We start from the raw sequence: 3,170 nt of genomic DNA, 5'->3' as shown, positions 1-3,170 counted from the left end.
AAAAATAAATAGATGTAAATAATATAAAAATTTACAGGATTCTCCAATCTCATTTATTTATTTAATTATTTTAAAAAAAATTACTTAGAATTTGGGATGGATTGTTTAGTGAATTTCACTTCCTTCCCCAAAGATAATGACGCGCTAGACTCTTTAGGCGCGATTTAATTAATTTTACCTTCTTAAACTCGGATGCGCATTTCATGCGACCCAAATCTAAATCCTAAAACATTGAATAAAAATGTGTTCCGGATTGCGGGTGCATTTCATGTGACGTAATCCAAAGACATGTTTTAAACGATGTTCACAATTTTTTTATTTTTTTTAAAAATAATAATAATAAAGTGGTAAAAAGTTAAAATTGGCACATCGGTTCATAATTGTATTAAAATCAGATAAATAAGCCAAATATGACAATTGAGCGACCATGCTAGAACCACGGAACTCGGGAATGCCTAACACCTTCTCCCGGGTTAACAGAATTCCTTATCCGGATTTCTGGTACGCAGATTGTAATATGGAGTCATTCTTTTCCTCGATTCGGGATTAAAATTGGTGACTTAGGACACCCTAAATCTCCCAAGTGACGACTCTGAAATAAATAAATAAATCCCGTTTAGATTGTCCTTTAATTGGAAAAAACTCCTACGCCCTTCGCGGGGTCGGAAAAAGGAGGTGTGACACCATGTAGAAAAGGTATTTGTTTTCCATTTTAATAAAAAAAGTATTTTCTTTCATGATGTAGAAAAAATATTTCTTTTATTTCAATAAAATGAGTACTTTATTTTCATGTTGTAGGAATAGTAGTTTCTTTTTCAACCAAAAAAGAGTATTTTCTTTTTAGTTATGGAGCACAAATTTTAACGTTTTTTTTTTCGTAAAAAAGTAAGGCAACACATTAGTTCCTTTGGGTTTTATGAATTTTTAGAGACTTGGGGGAGTGGGTGAGAAGAGTAGCATAAAAAATATTTTCTACTCTTTAACCAAACGCTAGAAAATATTTTTCGAAAAATATTTTACACTCACCAACCAAACAAAGAAAAATAAGTGATAAAACCACTCATTTTTCATGAAATGTTTTTCCATGGAAAACATTTTCCTTCATGCCAAACACACCCAATTATAAAACAGAATGGTCATCTTTATACTTAAAAATGTTGAAGGACTAATTTATCATCTAGTCAAAGTATAAGGGGTATAAGAGCACTTTTAACCATTTCTCTTCTGAACAGGGGAAATCAGAAACAGGTCCTCATTTCCCCCCTTCAATTCTCCCGCCATGTGTGAAAAGGAAAGAGCTATAAACCCTAACTGGCCTAGAATTTCTCGACGAACTGGTATGTTTCTCCTCTCTCGAAATGAAACCTAATCGTTGATCGATGTTCGGTCATATTTCATCTATTTGAGTTTTCACTTTTGCTGGTATTTGCAACCGATTACTTGCTAATCGACGTTTCCCGGGACTGATACATTGGTTTCCTATTTATTTACTTTTGAAATCGATAGTTGAATGGTCAATATAGAACATTAGTATGTATATAGAGTCCCGTATATCTCTTTACATCCGTATTTTTATTGAATTCATGATTGAATTCTAGGGCTCCTAGATTATTGTTTTTCGCATGCACTGTAGCTTGTGCAGTTTGGGCTGTATCTATAGTTCTTACTACTGGTCTAGAGTATTTTACACTAGCGTTGCTGGTTAATTTATTTTACTGCATGTATACTGAGTGATGTTATGACTGTCAAAAGCTCTATTTGCATATCTATGAACTCTAGCTAGTCCAGGTCAGCTAAGAACCTTTATAGTTGCATATGTCGTTTATTTCGAATCCCCTGATATTTTCATAAATACTGAAGAGATCACTTGGTCTTGCAGTAATCTCGGGGGTACACATTTCCTTGTAGAATATTGAACAAAATGAAGTTCAGGGCATTTCTAACAGACAATGGTGTCAACCTCCTGGATAAGAGGTTCCTTCCAGCTCTTGACAAAATGGGAAAGATCTGCTACCTCTACCTTACGAGAGACCATGTATATTTTCTCCATAACCTCCTCAATGGTGATGGCATCCAATCCATTGCTCAATTCCGCATTGAGGCACTGTTTGATGAGTATCGCATCTCTAGCCAAAATGATGATCGGATATCTTTCACTATTGATCTTTCTCTTCTGCACCGTGCCCTTCGTAGTATCATTAGTATTTACACCGAGTTCAGTGCCAGTCACGGTGGAGATCCTGTCGGAGACAGTGCCCCTAACCGCCTCCAAATCAAGCTGGTAAAGAAGCTCCCTCCTCATTCTCAACAACCTATGCCTTTTCTCACTTTGGAGGCAAAAGGTTACAGGTCTGCTGTTATTCAAGATGTGCCCATCTCTAAGCCCTTGTCAAGGTCTGATGTACTTGAATTACAAGCAGCCCTTGATATGGCTCAAGATTTGCCTCAGACACTTATACGAGTCCCAGATATGCATCAGTTACAGAACTTCGTGGATCGAATGAAAAATGTTGGTGATGTGCTTAATGTTTCTATAAGTAAGTATGGTGATCTCCATCTGCAAGTTTCTACTACCCTGATTACACTTGGTGCTGAGTTCCGGAAGCTGTTAGTTATTGGAGAACAAGCAGAGAGCCCAACAGGTGACCAAAATTTGAGTGCTCAGTCAAGAACAAGAGTAGCACTTCAGAGAGGAGATGCAATGATGGTTCAAGTGAGTGTGAAGCATTTCTTCAAGAGTCTTCAGTGTCACTTTGCAAAGCCCGATTGTGCTTTCTATGGTATTGCTCAGCAGGGTGCTTGCCTAACAGTCATATTTCAGTTCTTCATTCCAGGGACACATCAAACAGATAAGGCAATTAGTCTTTACTGCCGACTACCTGTCCTTGACCCTGGATCTAGTTGAAATGTCACTGAATTAAGATTTTTACTTCTCTGTCTTAGAAGTTCTTTGGGATGTTAACCTTCCTACATTCCATGTTGGTCAAGTGAGAGTTGTCATAGCTGAACGCACAGTCATCATAGCATGGATTATAGTGTCCTATCTGTATAATTAAATGAAGCCTTGATTGCGTGGATTCAACTCTTTGTCCTGCACTGGTGCTTCCTCAAGACACTCAGATTTATACAACTGCCTGGACTTCACCAGGGAAGGATGGTGTCTTCTTTCC

At 37.4% G+C, this 3,170-nt stretch overlaps 1 protein-coding gene across 1 annotated transcript; it reads left to right on the top strand.

Annotated features, from left to right (window-relative positions):
* The first annotated feature begins 1,202 nt into the window (after positions 1–1,202).
* On the top strand, positions 1,203–3,170 carry LOC107788834 (uncharacterized). The gene is made up of 2 exons (XM_016610567.2): positions 1,203–1,337; positions 1,880–3,170. Exon 2 carries the CDS (start codon positions 1,922–1,924, stop codon positions 2,903–2,905), a length of 984 nt encoding a protein of 327 aa, XP_016466053.1. The 5' UTR covers positions 1,203–1,337; positions 1,880–1,921; the 3' UTR covers positions 2,906–3,170.

This window comes from Nicotiana tabacum, chromosome 6 (genome assembly GCF_000715075.1).
Source record: "Nicotiana tabacum cultivar K326 chromosome 6, ASM71507v2, whole genome shotgun sequence".
Classification (NCBI taxonomy): domain Eukaryota; kingdom Viridiplantae; phylum Streptophyta; class Magnoliopsida; order Solanales; family Solanaceae; genus Nicotiana; species Nicotiana tabacum.
Note: the sequence above shows the minus strand (reverse complement) of the source record. Positions and strands in the feature narration are given on the sequence as shown.